General features: G+C 48.3%; 1 protein-coding gene across 1 annotated transcript; it reads right to left on the minus strand.

Moving 5' to 3' along the window:
- Nucleotides 1–12,876: 12,876 nt before the first annotated feature.
- On the minus strand, nt 12,877–15,464 carry Znf764 (zinc finger protein 764). The gene is made up of 3 exons (XM_036206712.1): nt 14,996–15,464; nt 14,747–14,860; nt 12,877–14,254 (listed from the first exon to the last, which is right to left on the minus strand). Exons 1-3 carry the CDS (start codon nt 15,363–15,365, stop codon nt 13,368–13,370), a joined length of 1,371 nt encoding a protein of 456 aa, XP_036062605.1. The 5' UTR covers nt 15,366–15,464; the 3' UTR covers nt 12,877–13,367.
- Nucleotides 15,465–18,687: the final 3,223 nt, after the last annotated feature.

Genomic DNA, 18,687 nt, shown 5'->3' on the forward strand with positions numbered 1-18,687 from the left:
TGACTCCAAGGGACAGCCTAGAGGAGGGGTCAGCTTCTTCGGGCCAGAAACACCTTTGCGCAGACTCTTTCTAGAAAGATATGCAAACATTACAAGAAATTTGGCTGGAATCTATTGGAATACGGTATCTGCTGCTCTCTAGACCAGTGAAGGTGTGAGGAAAGCCTCCTCCTGGGTAAGAGCAACACGTAGTAACAGACAATGAGAGCTCTACTTCTGGAGGAGGCATTCACCAAGTAATGAACTGAGGATGAGCCCAGTTTTGCCTAGGGGTCTCCGGACCCAAGAAAGGATTGGCTGAATAATGGAAGGTTGGGTAACAGCAGGAAGTGGAGGATTTGGGTCAAGTTCCTGGGCCTGAGGCAAGCCTTGCAAACTTGAAAGCATGCTGAGATCTTTCAATAGTAAATGTGGTACCTTGTAATTGACAAGCTGAAGGTAGCGGCCCTTTTGGCTTGAGTCTCAAGGGGAAACTGGGTCAGCAAGCTGAACTTCCATGGCGCAGCCTTGAGTAACCAGGAAGGTCCGGTCCCACCCCAGGTCCTGTGACAAGGTGGCACATGAGCCAATCACCCCAAAAAAAGCTCCCAGTTTAGGGAGGCCTCCTTGGGGTCAAATTGGAAGGTTAGTGGGATGGACTCTCCATTCATCTACTTGAGCTGTGTATTGTCTCCAAGTTGCCTGTGGCTTTTGAAGTAGCTACAGGGAAGAATGGGGATGGGGGAACACTTGCCCAGCATGTCACAAACAAACTCAGATCCCCTCAGTGTGATCTTGGTTTTGTCCTCCCAAGGAAGTTGGAAACAGGGCTGAGTGGAAAAAAAAAAAAATGCTGAGTATTGAGAGATGTTTAAAGCACTGGCTGTTCTTACAGAGGACCCGGGTTTGAGTCCCCAAGTGTGTGTGTGTGTGTGTGTGTGTGTGTGTGTGTGTGTGTGTGTGTGTGTGTTCCAGGGGATCTGATGCCCTCTTCTGGCCTGCACCAAGATTCGGCACTCACATGCAGCACAGATAGACACATAAACACACACCCCCACACACAATAGAAACAGAAGAGGCTTCCTTGAGGTGGTATTCACATTGAGGCGGGAGTGCTCCATGGAGGTGGGAGTCCTCCATCACCTGCGCTACACTGAACTCTAATCACAAAGAAACCACAAAGGAACATACCACAGACTCACAAGGGAGGAGTTCCTGAGAGCTTCAGAAAACAAAAGGTTCCTTATTAGTCCCTCACCCCTAAGACTGGCCCCCATTTGTTGATGATGGCATGGTCGACTCTCAGGCTGGTCCTTCTTTGGCCTGGCTCTCTCACGTGCTATTCTAGAAACTCACAGGGTTTTTATTTTGTTTCATTTTTATTGTTTTGAGATAGGGTCTCATGTGTCACAGCCTGGTCTTCAACTCATGGAGCTGATGATGATCTTGAACTTTTGACCCTCCTTCTTCTGCTCCCCAGAGAGCAGATTGCAGACATGCAGTGCCAGGGTTCAGTCCAGGGCGTGAATGCAAGGCAAGCGCTGTGTCGAATGGGCTACATTGTGGACCTGTTTCACTTTTCACAACATTTTCAGGGGTACGTGGGTATTGTGGCACATATGTGAAGGTCAGAGAACAACTTCCAAGAGTCTCTGAGCGTCTGGGGAGAGAATCCAAGGTGTTAGGCAACAAGCACCTTTGGCCTGCTGAGCTATCTCGCCAGTCTGTCTTTTTTGAGACACATTCTTGCTTCATAGCCTTCTACACTGGCCTCCACCAGGCAAGCCTCCAGTTTCAGCCTCCCAAGTGTTGAGATTACAAGTATACAGGGGAAATACATGGATTTTTCTTTTCCTTCCTTTTTTTTTTTTTTTTTTTTTTTTTTTTTGGTGTTTTAGTTTTTTGGTTTTCAAGACAGAGTTTCTCTGTGAATCAGTTCTGGCTGTCCTGGAACTCATTTTGTAGACAAGGCTGACCTCCAACTCACAGAGATCCGCCTGCTTCTGCCTCCTGAGTGCTGGGAAAGTCGTGCGCCACCACTGCCCATACCACCACTTGGCTGGATTTTTCAAAGAGAAGCCAGAAACCTAAATTTGTGTGTTTGAAATACTTCAATTCTTTTGGGTTTTGCTCTTGTTTTGTTGTTTTCAAGACAGGGACTCACTATTTAGCTTTGGCTGTCCTAGAACTCACCATGTAGACCACACCCTGTTGAAGTACTTCAACTTTTAAATCTTGACCATTGACTTATTTTTGAGACAGGGTCTCAGAAAGTCTAGACTTGGCATCAAGTTGCAGATCCCCCAGGCCCACCTCTCAAGAGCTAGATTAGATATTCACTGTCATGCCCAGCTCTTAACCGGCAATTTACATCTTCTGAAAATGCACAAGTCCAAGTAAAGGACCGTCAGCCCTAACAACTGTTAGTAAAGCCAAGTCCTTTTTACCTCAGTTCTCTGAACACTCGGAAGACATCGCCTTTGCTTGCCTCCCGATAGCCTCCAAGCGGGGTTTTGAAGACAGATGGAAACGGGTGTCTGCAAATGTCACCTGCCTAGACTGCGGTCCCCAGGGTACCTCTTGCTAAAAAGTCTGTGACTTCCTGAGGCTGCCACCAAAGCTGAAGTCCACAAGCCATTGTGAGCTTCAGGCAGTATAGGCTGTCATCCTTTGCCTTGCCATAAGGCCATGCCCCACACTGCTAAAGCAGCTGGACAGTGCTGGAAGAGCACTGGTGGGTCTGGATCCCATTGGCCAGTAGCTGTGGGTGAACGTAGCACATCATCTCCCCAGCCTCTGTGGCCTCTAGCGCTTGCTCACAGCTGACTTAAGTGCCTGCCACGCTGAAGGAGGGGATCTGGGACTCGACACCGTGGGTCTGTTGTGGGCTACCAGTCGTGAGTTCTGGTGGAAGCAGTGGCCACCGTAAGCACAGCAGTAGGGTGTCCCAGATGTGGACACACAGCTGAGTGGTGAGGGCAGCATTTAATTGGGGCTGGCTTACAGTTCGAGATTTAGTCCATTGTCGTCATGGTGGGAAGCATGGTGGCACACAGGCAGACAGGGTGCTGCTGAAGAAGGATCTGATGAGAAGCCTGCATCCCTGTCTGCAGGCAGCAGGCAGAGAGAATGAGCCAGTGGGCCTGGCTTGAGTGTCTGAAACCTCAAAGCCTGCCCGGAGTGACACATTTCCTCCAACAAGGCCACACCTCCTAATAGTGCCACTTCTCATGAGACTGGGGGGGGGGCATTTTAACTCAATAGCCAGAGTTTCTTCAAACTTCAAGAGTTGGACCCTGAGTAGTTTATTTTAGGCACAGTAAGCACAGCACAACTTGGATGCACGATCCTGATTGGTCTTAACAATAAAAACCCGGAGCCAGATATCAAGGTGAAAGCTGAAAAGTCAAAGGAGCAAAGGAACATCCACAGTCACCTCTTACCTCTCTGACTGAAAGAGGACCAAGCTCCTCTCTCGGGCCTGCCTTTCACTTCCCGTCTCCTGTCTGTACAGAGCTCCAGACCTCTATGGTTAACTAATGGCTAGCTCCACCCTCTGATCCTCAGGCAAGCTTTATTTGTCAGAACACAAGATATCACAACACAACTTTGTGAAAATTTCCCTAGTGAGAAATAACTCAATTCCATGTGTACAATAAAGGCATGACTACCTCAAAACCTTGTAAAGTACATGTGACACCTTCCATAAAGATGGGTTCTATAGACTGACAAGCTCACAATAAGGGTCTCGGGGAGGATCTGGTGTGGTCTCAGCCACACAGATAACACAGAGGTCACCAGGCTATTAACCACATCTGCTACAGGATCAGGAAAGAGGGGACCTCAGTTGAGAAAATGACTCCATCAGATTAACCTGTGGGTTAGACTATGGGGGCATTTTATTGAGTAATGATTGATGTGGGAGGGCTCAATTCTAACCTTAACCTGCAGGAACAAGGGTAACAAACAGTGAGGTAGGTGCTCAGTGGGAGGATCAGGGATGAGAAATAAAGGCAACAAAAGCAATAGCCAGGACCAGGAGGTCTTGCTGATGACTTATGCCAAGCAAGTTATTAAGAAGTACAGGTGCTGGCACATGCCTTTAAATCCAGCAGTTGGGAGGCAGAGACAGCCGGATCTCTGTGAGTTCAAGGTTAGCCTGGCCTTCAGATGGAGTTCCTGGATAGCCAGGGCTGAAACACAGAGAAACCCTGTCTCAAAAAAAGAAGAATGAGGAGGAGGAGGAGGAGGAGGAGGAGGAGGAGGAGGAGGGGAAGGGGGAGGAGGAGAAGAAGAAGAAGAAGAAGAAGAAGAAGAAGAAGAAGAAGAAGAAGAAGAGGAAGAGGAGGAGGAGGAGGAGGAGGAGAAGAAGAAGGATAGTATCATATATACTATTTATCAGTAGGAAGGGAGTGAGATGGCCAAGGTCAGCAGAAGCTAAGTCAGATAATATTGACAAAGAGAGCACAGGATGCCTCAGACACATCTGGCTAAAGACTGATCACCACAGCCCAGGGGAAAAATTCAGGTCCCCAGAAGCTGCAACCTTGACTCCTCCCAGGCACAGACTGGCATTGCCAAGTCCATTCCTGGATAAGGACACAGAACTAATGTCTAGTTCTCCACACAGTTCACTATGAGTGGTGCAAACTCTGAGCAGGTGGCCTTGGGTGGTAGAGGAAAGCAGGCTGAACAAGGCATGGAGAACAAGCCAGTAAGCATGTTTCCTTCGTGGCCTCTGCTTCAGTTCCCGCCTTCAGGTTTCTGCCTTGAGTTCCTGCCCTGCCTTGCCTCCATAATGAATGGTAAGCAGTGAGGTGAAATAAACCTTTTCCTCCTCAAGTTGCTTTTGGCCATGGTGTTTATCACAGCAAGGAGAGGAAAATAGAGCAGACTATTAGCCATCGTTCTCCCCTAGCTGCCTGAATGGTACCATTCAGCACCACGGGAGCTAGCCAGCAGGAAGATCTGTCCCAGCTTGAGTTTTCTATGTCCTGCAACCAGAGCATGGTGTGTCTTCACCAATAGAGTGTTGTCTCCTAGTTCTGGCGTGCAGCCAACAGCAGTGGCACTGGCCGTGGTTTGGGGGCCCGAGGACATCTTTCCCCATATATACAGGGTGGCCTTTGCTCATTCTTTAACAGTCATGTCAAGGTTTACAGGCACATGCTGCTAGAGGGGTTTCTCATGCATCTTGTATGTCCTCTCTGCTGTACCCAACACAGTTTCACAGGTGTGCCTGGCCCTTGTCCCCTTTGTGGACTGACTCCCCAACCTTGTATTATACAATCCATTTCAAATAAATAAAGAAATACATAAAATCCTTAAGAAGGACAAAGACCTCTTGATCCATCTCTGCTAAAGGAAGATATTACACAGTGCTGTAAGGGACTTTTTAAAATGACACCTAAATATTAAAAGTCACAGTGAGTGTCTGACAAATGAAGAACCAAATGGGTGAGAACTAAAACTAGTAGACTTCGTCAACTAACTTAGACAGCACATCCAAGATTCTCAGGAGAGACTTTTCAATGTACATTTCTCAGCTAAGACTTGTGTTCACTCCTGCAGACACATCCATACGGACTCTAGAACTGGATAATAATCATCTTCAAGTACATGGGCAGTTTAGTGTTCAACTCTGACATTTCCAACTGTCACTGCATTATAACGTATTTCTTAATCCTTTGGTAGTTAGATCATTTTTAAAGATTTAAAACATTTTAACTATGTACATGTGGAGGGGTATACGCGGTGCCCACTGAATCCAGAAGGTGTTGGACAACACTACCCCCAAGTTATAGTTAAGTGGTTTCAAATCACCAGCTGAACCAGGTCCTCTGCAAGAGCAGTGAGATATCTTTTTGTTGTTGTTGTTTTGTTTTGTTTTGAGACAGGGTTTCTCTGTAGCTTTGGTGCCTGTCCTGGAACTTGCTTTGTAGACCAGGCTGGCCTCGAACTCACAGAGATCCACTTGCCTCTGCCTCCAGAGTGCTGGGATTACAGGCATGTGCCACCACCGCCCGGCAAATGCCAGCTCGATCTTGAGGGGTTTTGTTTTGTTTTGCTAGAGCTGAGGACCGAACCCAGAGCCTTGTGCTTGCTAGGCAAGCACTCTACCACTAAGCTAAATCCCCAACCCTTTATGGTGTTTTGAGACGGGGTTTCTCCTTGTAGTTTTAGTTTCTGTATCTCACTCTGTAGTCCAGGCTGGCCTCGAACTCACAGAGATCCGCCTGGCTCTGCCTCCCGAGTGCTGGGACTAAAGGTGTGCGCCACTGCTGCCCGGCTGCAGTAAGTTTTCTTAACCAATAAACCAGCCCCATTTTGTTTGTAAAGACATGGTTGAATGTAGAATGTAGTTCCTGAACTTTCTATATAGCTGAGTCTAACCTTGAACTCCTGACCCTCCTGCCTCCCTCCCAAATCCTGGGATTGTAAGTATGAGCAGGAGCTCTACTTTAGTCTACGGCAGAATAAGACAGAAAAGACCAATTATGAGATCGTGATTTATGATCCATTTGGAGACTTAGAGCACTGCTTGTACTGCTTACTTGCCAAGCATGACTTCACCTTTTACCTGGAACAAAATGACCAGGGGGAAAAGCTGAAATGCTGGTCATTGCCCTTAGCAACCTGCTGACTGCCCCATAGATGTCTGTAAGATCTCAGTTGCCGGCCTACCCACCCTGTGGTTTTAGAGTGTGAAATGGGAATACAAACTGGACTGGATACCGAGGCCTCCAGGAGCTGCCCTGGCTTCGGCTCACTGGCGACACTTCCTTTTCCACGCTCATTGGTGTCTTTGGAGTGCTTATTCCAGAAAGATCCTCCCACACTACCAAAGGGAATTCCCTTTTGTGGAGATATCTCTAGAGGCACAACCCCTACAGTCAAAGCAATAGGAATTCTTGCCAGTGTGAAAAAGACAAGAATATTTACTGTGTCCAAGCAATTGGGTCATCGATATTGCCATTAGAAATGTTAAGACACAGCGAATTCCTACCTCTAAGAACCATCCCGTTAGAGCTGTTTCTTGTCAGGCCAAATCCACCCTACAACTGTGACTGACGGCCCTGCCGTAGAGACCTAACTTCCAACAGCAGTCTGAGCTCCAGCTCTTGGAATGGCTTGGTTGACTCAAATTCCAGATGGTCCTGGAAGGATCTGGTACACCTTGACTTCTGTCCTTCTCAAAGGAACTACTACCCACCCTATCAACTCTCCTGTGGCACACTTAAAGGATTTGGGCTGACTCTTTATCCAAACTGTACAAAAACAGCCTCGAAAGGCAACAATATTCATGATGGACTCAGTAAAATTGACCTTATGCTAGGTCCAAAAGGGACCTAGACTTAAGATTCTGGACTAGACACAAGCTAAATTTGTAATGAAGAAAAAGGGCATTCCTTTACAAGGGAATCACTTCCAAAGGTAAGTCATGTCACTGGGTGTGATGGCACATGCCTTTAATCTCAGGATTCAGGAGGCAGAGACAGGCAGCTTTCTGTGAGTGGGAAGCTAACTAGTCTACATAGTGAGTTCCAAACTAGCCAGGGATGAATAGTGAAATCCTATCTCAAAAACAAACAGACAAACAAACAAAAAGGGACATAGAAAATATAAGTTAGAGAAAAAAAGAGATGCACAGTCAGAAAAAATTTTTGTATTACAAGAATGAACTTTAAAAAATACTTGGTAAGTTGCTCTTTTCTGAAGGGAAACAGGGGATCAGTGGATTTTGGGGGAGAGGAGAGTTTGAGGGGAAACTGGGAGAAGTGGACTACTACTCCCAAATGATGTTCCTTCCAAAAAGTACACAGTAAGCACTTCTTACTCCATAGGGAATTACATTCCAGAACCCAGGAAGTGCCCAGCATGAGGATAGTACCAAATGGTACATATACTATTTCTTTCCACACCTATGAATGCATATGTATACATATATGGTAAAGTCTAACTTATAAATCAGACATAGCAAGAGATCAACAACAAAACAAAATAGAACGGGTGCAAAAGGATACAGTAGTAACAGCTACCTGCATGTTTTCACTCCAATGTTTGTTGTACTGTAGACACCCTGTGACCCTGTGAGATGGTGCAATGGCTGGGTGATAAGAGAGACAAACGACGTGTTTTTCAGCATGGCATGCAACTGTCATCAGGCGGTCATGGTCTTCTGATGTTTCTATCTCTATTAGTTAAAGTGTGTGTGTGTGTGTGTGTGTGTGTGTGTGTGTGTGTGTGAGAGTGAGACAGTGTCTCGCTCTGTAGCACAAGCTGGCCTGGAACTCCAGAAATCCTTCCATACTGGGATTGCAGGCATGAGCATCCACCGCCTCGTTCCTTCCTTTTCCTTTGAGAAGAGTCTCAAGTTTCTCAGAACTTACCATAGGAGTTAGGGATTCGAACTCAGACCTTCAGGCTTATTCAAGAAGCACTCTCACCACTAAACTAACTTCCCAGTTCTTCCCACTACCATTCCTTGCTTGAGATAAAGTCTCATCTAGCCCAGGCTAGCCTCTACTCTCTTTGTAACTAAATCCGGCCTTGTTTTTTGTTTTGTTTTAAATTAAATTTAGTCATTTATTTTAGGTGTAAGTGTTTTGCTTGCATGTGTGTGTACCAAGTGCATGCTTGGTACCCAAGGAGGTCAGAAGAAGGCATCAGATCCTCTGGAACTAGAGTTACAGATGGTTATGGACCATCTTGTGGGTGCTGGGAATTGGATCTGGGTCCTTTGCAAGAGCAGCAGGTGCTCTTAACTTCTGAGCCATCTCTCTAGCCCCTGGCCTCCTGCCTGGACCTCCTCAGTGCTGAGTTTAGGGGTGTGTGTTGCCATAGTGGGTGGTATCACTGATCTTAATCTTACATGTTTTTCTTTCTCTACTAAGTCAACAGCCTCATCTTTTTATTAAAAGGAAGTACTCTGCGGCTTCTGTTTGGCATGTGAATTGCCCACATCACTACCCTGGGCTTTGGGGCCATTAATCAGTAAAATAAAGGTTAGCTGCAATGCCATAAAGGTTGATCTGATAGCCATGTGAGCTCATGGCTAAATGAGTAATGAACAGGTAGAATATGCTATGGGAATTCACTGCACAGAGGGTGGTTCAGATATCTATGGACAGCATTTATTGGGAGGCTCTGCGGGATCTTACAAGCACCCCTCATAACATCTATTATCATCCTTAGATCTTTTATTATGCAGGAATGGCCAGGAGTGTGGGAGAATAAGATAATAAAATCAAGGACAGGATCCAGTACTGGCCAGAGAAAGATAATACAGACTCTGGCCTCTGACTCACAGGTCCACCTGCCTTTGCCTCTGGGTGCTGGGACTACATGTGTGCACCACCACATTCAGCAGCTTTTTCTTTTACTTTCTGCCGGGAAACAAACCCGGGGCCACCCGCATGCTCAGAAGGGTCTAATGCAGAGCCACAGCTCCAGCTCCAAATGACTGATGTCTTTGAGACAGGTGTCATTCTGGAGCACAGACTGGCCTTGAACTCAAATCCTCCTGCCTCAGCCTTCCCAGTGCTGAAACCAGACTCCACCCTGTCCTGGTTAAATGAAAACTTACTTTCATGTATTGAATACTTCGCTTATATGTAAGTATGTGCACCACGACTGTGCTGGTGTCCTCAGAGGTCAGATGAGAGCATGAAAACTGGATTTGTGGATGGTAGCAAGCCACTGGGACTCGAACCCAGGACCTCTTCAAGAAAAGTGCTTTTAATCATTGAGTCATCTCTCCAGCCCTTTAAATGAGTCATTTCACATTAGAGAACTACAAACCCAGGCTGAGGACACTCAGTCATACAATGCAGAGTTCATGGATCCCCTGGGTGTTAGCATTCTGACCCACCCCTTGGAAACTCGCCGCTGGGAGACCCGCCCAGTGTCCTGATGTAAAGTCCCCTTTAAAAAAGAAAACTGCCCCTCCCCCTCTCTCCATTCCCATGAGGTGTGCACCCTCCCCTCCTCTCTCTTCCCCCCTTCTCTCGCTCCCTTTTTCCTGTCTTTCTCCTATCATTTTTATTATAATGAACTCATTTCCACGTGGATGCAGTGCCTGGGGTGTGAATGACTGTCCACGCACCACAGCCTGCCGCTGCATCTGCCGGGCATGTTTTCCCTCATGGATGGGATACCCTGGCTGGCCAGCTGGGGCTTCCCTCGTGCAGTATCATAACACTGGGTACAGTCCTTGGCACACACACAAAATAATCAACATATCGATATGACTTTGAGCATAAACTCCAGGCTTCAGTTTGGGAAAATGCCTACCTAATACAAGTGATAATAGTGATTAAGTGTGGTTTGCAATGATTAAAAAAGATGTTTTATGGGGGCTGGAGAGATGGCTCAAAGGTTAAGAGCACTGGCTCTTCTTCCAGAGGTCCTGAGTTCACTTCCCAGCAATCACATGGTGGCGCACAACCATCTGTAATGAGATCTGGTGCCCTCTTCCGTATACATAATAAATAAATAAATTTTAAAAAAGATGTTTTATGAACTAACATCCTCAGATGCCAGAATGTAAGGTTTTAAAATTGTAAGTGTAGGCTGTCAGATGGCCAGAGGGTAAATGCACTCCCATGCAAACCTAATGATGTGAACTTGACACAGACCCACAGATGAGAACAAACTCTCCAAAACCGTCCTGACATCCATGTGCATGAACATACAATAGTAGTAATAATGTGTAGAAGCGTGTTTGAGGGTGTGTGGGTGCCCCTGTATGTGGGCATGTGTGTATATGTGCAGGTGGAGGCCAGACCTCACATGTCATTCTCAGGAACCAGGTCTGCTTTCTCTGAGACAGGGTCTCTCATGGTTCTGGAGCTCACCAATGAGGCTGACCAGGCTTGGCAGTGAGTTCCAGGGAGACTCTTATCTGCCACCCGACTTTTTTATGTGGGTGCCGGGGTTTAAATTCGGTTTCTTAGGCTTTAGAAAGTTCTTTACTGACAACTACCTTCCCAAGCCCCTCCTCTTATTATTTTTAATTGTATATAAGTATGTGCACATGAGTGCAAGTGTCCACAGAGGCCCTAGCCTGAAGTGAGCGTTACAGACAGTTGTAAGCCATCTGACGTGTATGCAGGGAATTGAACTTAGGTCCTCTTGATGAGCAGATTGTAGGAACATTTTTGCGGACGGTAGCCCAGATTGCGTTGAATTTGTGATCTTCCTGCCAGACTCCCCAGTGTTTTCCACTCATCCTGGCAGGAACTCATCAGTGGTGTGAAGACAGCAGGAGAGAAGCTTAACGTTCACCTTAGCCTCAGTGGCCGGGAGGCTAACAGATACCAAGACGTCTTTTAAAAAGTGTGCTGAGGAGGTGGCTCACAGATTAATGAATGGCATTTGCTGCTCTTCCAAAGAACCAGAGTTTGGTTCCCAGCACCTACATCAGGTAGCTCACAATTGCCTGTAGCTCCAGGGCACTCAACGCCCTCTTCTGGCCTCTACAAGCATCTGCATATCTGCATGCACATGTACACACACACACACACACACACACACACACACACACACACACGTGCACATTTTAAACAGATAGCAATAGACTGTGAACCCTACAGCTTCACTGTGTGATCTCCTGTAATCTGTCTTTGACCACAAAGGGACAGAAAAGCTAAGATGTCCTCCAGTTCAAACAGATGAGGCGTCTCCCCTGCCTGCGTCTAAGAGTGGTTACCAAGGCCCAGCCCAGGGTGTTCCCAGACTGGACAAAACTTTCAGGGCCTTTCCCTCCAAATTCAGGAGCTTTCTAGCTAGCTGGCTTCTCCTGAGTGGACATACAGATGGGTGGTGAAGGCAGAGTCAACACAGAGGGTCAGATATCTGGCCCCAAGTGCCTCTTCCTGACTGGGCTTCCTCTTCTGTGGGAGCCCACAACTGACTCAGTTTCCCAGTTTGAATCTGGTCTATTCTGAGTCAATAGAGTTCAAGCTTGTTTGCTCCGAGGCTGTGAGAAGTCCTGATTAGCCCACAAGAAGGAACACACTATCTAGCTGGACGCAGGCTGCTGATGCCAGCCGGAGGTACATTGAGATAGAAAATGGAACTGCCTGCTCCTTGACACAAGGCAGGATAGACAGTGGTTGAGTGTCTGTGCTGTGCATTGTTCTACCTCTGTCCTTCAAGACTGTGTACAATCTGGCTGTGAAATAAACTCGGGGCTGTCCGGCATTGCCCGGCAGACCTCTCGACTCTTCTCTGTCTTCTTCACTGTCTCTTTAATGCACACGCCTCCACCCGGCTACCCAGCTGACTGTCGGCAGGCCCGACACTCTTCAAACTGCTTCCTTTCCCAGGCAGTTAGGAGAGTTAAACAAGGTCATAGACAAGAAAATCACAAAATAAAATACAAGGGAAGAGCTGAAATAAAGCTCACGAACTTTGTTTTTGTTTGTTGTTGTTTTCCCCTCTCAGCCATTCAATGACACACATCCCTCTCTGACTCAGAAAACCTAAATATCACCAGAGGACAGTGTTCAAGAAATGACTCTCCTTCCACCATTGAAATCAGGCCATGGGAGTTGTAGCCCTTACCTCCTGAGACATTCCCAACCCGTGGTGTGTGTGTGTGTAACTGAGGGCTGCCTTGAACTTCCGAGCCTCCTGCCTCCAGCTGCCAGGCAAGTACTGCCTCACCCAGTACATTCAGTGCTCTGTCTTCTTGCTTGGCTGAACCTTTTGGAGTTTTTATTTTTATTTTATTTATTTATTTATTTATTTATTTATTTATTTATTTATTTATTTATTGGTTTTCCGAGACAGGGTTTCTGTGTAGTTTTGTGCCTTTGCTGGAACTCACTTTGGAGACCAGGCTGGCCTTGAACTCACAGAGATCAGCCTGCCTCTGCCTCCCGAGTGCTGGGATTACAGACGTGCGCCACCACCGCCCAGCATTTTTATTTTTTAAAAGAAGCTAGAAACCTGGCCCTTCCTTTGTGTGTGAAATACTTTGACTTTTAAACCTCAAATAATTTCACTTGTTACCACCACACTCAGCTCTTGACCAGTAACTAATAACCCCTGAAAATTCGGCTGGCTCAGTTCACACAGAGCCATCTACTTCAGCCTCTGCACTAAAGAGGCAATGGATTAAACAAGGTTCTCTGCAAGCCTCTCAATCCTTCTGGGCCTTGCTTCTCAGAGTTCTAGTGGGTTTCCCACCCTACCCAACAGACTCAGAGCCTCGGGCAGTGGAATCAGTGTGTGTGCAAATGCAGCTGGTAACCACCCATAAGGCTGTACTTTGTCCCCAGGACCAGCCCTTGCTAGAACTTCTGTGACTTCCGGAGGATGCCGTAGGTTCAAGCCTCTGGGCTTCCAACAGTGTGTATATTTCACTCTCTACATTGGAGCTTTTAAGACCACGCCCCGCACTCCTGGAATATCTCTGGATAGTGCCGGAAGCCCACAGGTGGATCAGGGTCCCCTTGGCCTGTGGCCAGCGATATAGATAACTGACTGGCTTCTCCGTCTCTACGGCCCCTAGCTCCTGGCCGATGGACCCACTGATGCTTCGCCACTGCTGACTTCTGGCCAAAGCACCTGCCACACTGAGGGCAGGGGTAGGGGCGCTCGCCACTGTGGGTCCGCCTGTGGGCTGCCATTTCAGAGCTCTGGCGGAAGCAGCGTCCACAGTCAGGGCATGAGTAAGGCTTTTCACCCGTGTGGGTGCGCGCGTGGCGCCGAAGATCTGAGGCATGGGCGAAGGCTCTGCCACAGTCTGCACAAGGAAAGGGGGTCATGCCACTGTGTACCCGCTGGTGCTGATGGAGCGCAGAGCTCTGGCTGAAGCGGCGCCCACAATCCGCACAGCAGTAGGGCTTCTCTCCAGTGTGGACGCGGAGATGGGTGGTGAGCGCTGAGCGCTGCGTGAAGGCCCGGCCACACTCAGGACAGCGATGTGGCCGTTCCCCTCGGTGTATGGCCCGGTGCTTGCTCAGGGAGGAGGCCCGGCCGAAGGGCTTGCTGCAGTCCGGGCAACGGAACGGCTTTTCACCTGTGTGAGTATACAAATGCTCCACCAATGTGGACCGCCAGGCAAAGCTCTTCCCACACACACGGCAGCCATGACGCCGATCTGCTCTTGGGACAGTGGTGTGAACACCAAGAGGGGGGTGGCCCTGGGGAGGGTCCTTGGACAGCAGCTCCGATTTGCAAGGGGGTCCAGCAAAGGAGGGGTGAGGCGTCTTCTGGATTGCCTCAGTCTCTTCCCTTGGTCTCTTCCTTTCCTCCTGTCTGCAATCTGCTCGGAGACCAAGAAAAAGCTCAGACTCTGACTCAACCTGCTCCTTGATTCCCACACTCCCACATGGTGACAGACAGGACAGTGGAGGGGAGGAGCCACAGCATCTGAGCATGCAGGGTGCGTGGATGTCCAGGGGCAGCACAGAAGGCATCAGTGTGGTCCCCAACCCCAAGTCCAGAGGGCTGAGCACTTGCCAGAGGCGGACAGGAAGGGCTGAAGGAGCCTCCAGCAGGGAACCACAGTGACGGCGGTGGAAACCCTGGGCTACAATCAACACAGCCGAGGGACCGACTGGACGCGAAGTGAGGGTACTGCACAGGCACTATCACAGCCCCTTTCTAGGTGAATCCAGGGGCCAGGCATAATGACTTTGGCCAAGAAAACAGTTCAGGGAAGAAACTGCCAGGCAGGCAAGTGGAGTCACCAGAAGGCACCACAACGGGCCGGCTACTGAGAAGTCACCCAAAGCCGGAGTACCCAGTCCTTCACCTGAGCCTGCTTCCGTCGGACACTTGGCCACCTCTGGATCCTGGGCACCAGGTCCCCACAGTTCGGCCTCTTCCTCCACCCAGGAGATGAGCGCTGGCTTGGCGCCTCCGCCTCCTGGAGGGAAAGAAAGCGAACCCTACGATGCAGGGAAGCCAACCCACTTGGTCCCTGCCTCCAGTTCCCAGGGCTCCCCGCTGGACCCACGGTGTCACGCGTGGGGCGAGCCAGGCGGCCAGGAAAGGCTCTCACCGAGCGCGCCCAGGAGGCCGTAGGTCTCGCGCATCACCTCCCGGTACAGGGCTCTCTGCGCGGGCCGCAGACAGCCCCACTCCTGCGGGGAGAAGTACACGGCCACGTCCGCGAAGCTCACGACCCCGAGCTTCCCGAACCCGGGCCGAGCCGAGGGCCTTCCCGGGGCAAGCAGCTGCGCCATGGGGATCCCCCGGCTCGGCCCCGGGCAGCCCTGCGCTCCCGGGAACGCCTGCCCAGCCCCAGGTATGGGCGATCGGGTACCAGGGCCGAGAAGGGACAGAATCCAGCTCCGTGCGCACCCTAATGTGGGTAAAACTTGAAAACGGAAAGTAGCAGGTACACAATCAGGACTTGAGGACGCCTGCATAAAGATGCTGGCAGTGGGGTCTCACGAACTAGGCTTCCTAGCGGTTGTGCCCAGGGTCACGTCCCCGGTCTCTCTGGGGCATTGTCTCCTAGCCCTTATCCAAAATGGCCACAGAGTCTACAAGTGCCAGTCTGAGAACAAGTCCCAGGCGGACCGGCCCACGTGGGCGGGGACTTCTCTGCCAGTGAGGACAAGATGTAGCTGGGCGTGGTGGTACAGACTCTGGGGACCGGCAGCCCTCTCAAGGTCGGCTAGGTGGAAGCGGCCTGTGAATGGGTGCTTCGATTTTTGGTCCTGGTCAGTGTATTATGGAGCCGGAAGCCTGTGGAGAGAAGGCCATTAATAAGAAGGTAGATAGAAAATGAAGCGGGCTTTCGTTTAGGGGATTTTCACCAACTTGATCTAGAAATCTCAAACTAGTTGAGGAATACGCTTCTGAGAGATGAGACATCACAGGTCTGTTCCTTGATCATCGGGAACAGCAGGGACATTCACAATGGCTCACTTCTAATCTTTTAAAAGTGTACACCTGCCCATCTAGACGTCATGAGGGAATTACCCGTCAGTGGTTTCTGGGCTGTTTGTGAGAGTCCGATCAAATATCCAAGAAAGAAATGAGGCCCTACTCAAGGTCATATACATTCAGGCTTTAAGTCTCGGTCATGGCTATTTTAATATAAAATACCTATCTAGGAAAGGAATATTGTCTCCATGTGGCCATCATTCCCAGCAAATGTTAATTTGCTGGAATTCTTGCTCCTCAGCTGGGGAGAGGCTTCAGCCAGACTTCAGGGCAAGGGGCTCTTCTCCCTTCCCATGCATCTGTAATTGTCACTGTCTTTCTACCAGGCCTCAGTGCAAATATGTGAGATCAAGATCAGGTTTCTGCTCACTGAGTCTGTACTAAGCTGACAGGTAGAGCAGATACAAATTCCCTTGGCAGGGTGACTTGAGCGCTTCGGCAGACTGTGTTGAGGTCTATGTGACAGATGAAGCTTCTGCTCTGGGAGGCCACCAGCACTGAGTATACAACCAAGTATACATGTGGTGCACAATGATGAGATATAGCTTTGCAGGGAGTGGTGTTCTGGGTTATCAGTTGCTGTCTCTCAGAAAGGGAAGCACATCGACCCGAGCCCTTCTGGCTTTTAAAGTTTCAGTTAGATGATCCTATGTAATTCTGCCGCCAGAGTCTCTGCCAGCTGGATATCTGATGGTGTGTTACTACCCAGAATCTACAGAGAACTCAAAAAACGAAGTCAAAACACAAACGACCCACTCAAACTATGGGCATGGCATCTGAACAGAGAGTTCTCAGGGGAAGAAATAGAATGGCTAAGAAATATCTCAAAAAGTGTTCGTTGTCCCTAGCAATTACAGAAATGAGAGTCAAAACAACTTTGAGATTCCATCTCACCCCAGTCAGAATGGCACAGATCAACAAGACAACCCACAACACGTGCTGGAGAGGACACAGGGGAAGGGAGCCCTCACTCAGTGCTGGCGGGATTGCAGGCTGGTCCAGGGCTCTGGAAACCAGCTGAAAAGCCTGATCATAAATCTACCATATGACCCACTTCTAGTACCGCTGGACACATGCCCAGAGGATTCAACACCCTATTCCACGGATAGTTGCTCAGCCATGGTTTTTGCTTTCTCTCTCTCTCTCTCTCTCTCTCTCTCTCTCTCTCTCTCTCTCTCTCTCTCTCTCTCTCTTTCTCTCTTCCTCTTTCTTTTCTTCTTTGGATGTCCTGGAACTCAATATATAGACCAGGCTGGCCTTGAACTCACAGAGATCTGTAGGCAGAGTTTCTCTGTGTTTCAGCAGCTGCTTTCCAAATAACCATTCAGAGGCTTAATATTAATTATAAATAGCTCAGGCTTATTACTAACTAGCTCTGACAACTTACATTAACCTATTTCTATTAATCTATGTGCTTCCCTGAGACTCATGGCTTTTACCTCTTCTTTAAGTCCTGTTTCCTCTACATGTGATTGGTGACTCCTCTGACTCTGCTCTTCTTTCAAGCATTCTCTCTGCCCCAAGAATCCTAGCTATTGGCCAATCAGCTTTTTATTAAACCAGTTCTAGTGACAAATCTTTACAGTGTAAAAAGGATTGTTCCACTGCAGAGATCCCTCTGCCTCTGCCTCCTGAATGCTGGGATTAAAGGCATGCACCATCATACCTGACACTTGCTGAGCCATATTCATTGAAAGTGGAAACAATCCAAATGCCCTTCAACTTAGAAATGGATAATGGAGCCAGGTGGTGGCGGCGAATGTCTTTAATTCCAACACTCAGAAGGCAGAGGCAGAGGCAGAGGCAGGTGGATCTCTGTGAGTTCAAGGACAGCCTGGTCTACAGAATGAGTTCTAGGACAGCCAGGGCTACACAGTGAAACCCTGTCTCGAAAGAAAGAAAGAAAGAAAGAAAGAAAGAAAGAAAGAAAGAAAGGAAGGAAGAAAGAAAGGAAAAATAAAATAAAAGAAATGGATAGTGGCAATGTGATACACTATGGAACACCATTCAGCTGTATAAAGAAAAATGAAAATTTCAGGTAAGTGGACTGAGTAAGTTAATCAAAACCCTGAAAGAAAAAGTCATATGTTTTTTCTCTTCTGAGTCCTAGCTCCAAATTATCAGATATGAGTATATAACCTGTAGTAACTGCATTTAAGCCAGGAGAGTCAAAAGGGACCACTGTTGGGTGGGGAGCAACAGAGAGGGGAATTGCAGGTACAAGTGAGGAAGTGGGGAGAATGGGAGGGGGTTCTGACCAGGGAGGAGAGAGGGAGCTAAATACAGAAAGAGGGAGGAGGAGGGTAAAATAACAGCAACGGTGTCTGAAAAGTCTTAAGGAATCATAGATTATTAACTTCCAACACCAATAATGCACATACGTCTGTGTCTATATGTACATGTATAGCTTAAATGAAACTTTCTCATCTGGGCTAACTATGCTCCCTGAAAGATGCTCCCCGCAAGAGTCATAGACAGTCTAACAAAGCCCCCAACACTAGACATGAGCAGCCCTGTCTTGAGTTGTTGAACAGGGCTGTTGTCCCAGAGACTCCCAAAACAATATAGGCTAGTGCTGTTGTCCTCGGTTGCCCCCTAGAGGTGGAAAGTAAATCCCTATTGCCGAAACAGGGTTGCACTTCAAACACAGGATACAAGGAACCAAGCTGGATCTGACCTGAAAACCTCCCTGAGGACTACATTTCAACATGTCAGAAAGCACCAGGCCATGGTGTCACATGCCTTTAATCACAGCACTTGAAAGGCAGAGGCAGGAGGATCTCTGTGAGTTTGAGGCCA

The sequence above is a fragment of the Onychomys torridus genome, chromosome 1 (genome assembly GCF_903995425.1).
Source record: "Onychomys torridus chromosome 1, mOncTor1.1, whole genome shotgun sequence".
NCBI lineage: Eukaryota > Metazoa > Chordata > Mammalia > Rodentia > Cricetidae > Onychomys > Onychomys torridus.